The 1,198-nt window shown below is 64.4% G+C and overlaps 1 protein-coding gene across 1 annotated transcript in view; it reads right to left on the bottom strand.

Moving 5' to 3' along the window:
• Positions 1-301: 301 nt before the first annotated feature.
• PLEKHH3 (pleckstrin homology, MyTH4 and FERM domain containing H3) overlaps positions 302-1,198 on the bottom strand; it is an 8,780-nt gene continuing 7,883 nt past the window's right edge. The window contains exons 12-13 of the mRNA XM_031064127.1: positions 751-875; positions 302-306 (exon numbers count right to left, since the gene is read on the bottom strand). Of these exons, the coding sequence (XP_030919987.1) occupies positions 302-306; positions 751-875 (130 nt within the window). The remainder of the gene's footprint in view (positions 307-750; positions 876-1,198) is intronic.

Here is a 1,198-nt window from a genome sequence, read left to right as displayed (position 1 = left end):
GGGCTGTCCCTGGCACCGCCCTGCCTGCAGAGCACGCGGCACCCACATGGATCTCCTACAGCCGTGAGGCCCTGGGCAGGGGTGGCCATGAGGGGCTGGGGGTGCCCTCACCACTCAGGATCCGAGGCAGGGGACAGCAACACCAGGAGGACACGGGTGTGAGGCCGTACAGTGTCAGGGGATGTGGACACAGCAGCTCTGGTCCTGACCCGTGGGAGTTGGGCTGTGGCCTGGGGACAAGGGGCAGTGCTGGCGCCATCCCAAGCCCAGGCAGCCCAAGGTGAAAATTAGCATTTTCCTCTTACCCTTTGGGGCACAGAGCAGGTGACTAAAAATACAGCCACAGTGGCAGCATGGGCTCCCACGCCCTCTTTGGCAGCAGCCCCTGTGGCTGGGGCAGTTCCCCCCGCCGGAGCAGCCAGTGCCAGGGGCTGCCGGGGAGCTGGAGCTGCCTGTGCTCTTGGTGAAATGCCAAAGGTCGCCTGGCAATGACCATAGGGATAGCAGTCCCTGCCCCCAAGGACACGCTCTGCTGCTCCTCCCCGCTGCCTGTTCCAGGCCCTGCTGCCCTGGCGGCCCCAGGGATCCGACTGTCCCAGCCTCCCGCTGTCAGCCCACGCTCCAGGACAGGAGGCCCAGCCTTTCCTTTGTGCATTTATTTAGAAAAACAACCAACCAACCCCCCCCATCCCAAGACAGAACCAACAAACTCTACAGAGGCAACACTGAGGGGCCGAGCCCCAGCCGTACCAGCTGCCACTCCACCATCCACCCCTGTGACATCAACCTGGCCACAGGGCCACCGCAGAGCCCAGCCACTCATGCAGGAGGAGCCCGTGGGTCCCCAGGGCAGCTTGGCCAAAAGCCGCCCGCAGCTTTCCAGAAGGGGTGGGTCCAGAGGACGGACAGACAGATGATGGCACAGCACTGCTGCCAGGTACCCTCTGCTTGCCCAGGGCATGAGCAGGGTGGCCAGGCAGCACAAGTGCTGGAGGCAAAGGCACCAGGGTATAGGGGACAGGGACAGGCCTGGGGGCAGCGTGGGGAACACAGCGGGGCGGCCCCGCTGCCCACCAGGGAAAGTGCTGGGAGACGTGGGGCGCGCAGGCGTCTCAAAATAAATTAAGGGAATAGCCAGAAAGGCAATGGCAGTGGGGGAGCACGACCCCCTGCTCTCTGGAGCAGCTGGGGGCCAGCA

The sequence above is a fragment of the Geospiza fortis genome, unplaced genomic scaffold (genome assembly GCF_000277835.1).
Source record: "Geospiza fortis unplaced genomic scaffold, GeoFor_1.0 scaffold324, whole genome shotgun sequence".
In the NCBI taxonomy this organism is placed as follows: Eukaryota; Metazoa; Chordata; class Aves; order Passeriformes; family Thraupidae; genus Geospiza; species Geospiza fortis.
This window is presented reverse-complemented; position numbering and strand designations above follow the sequence as displayed.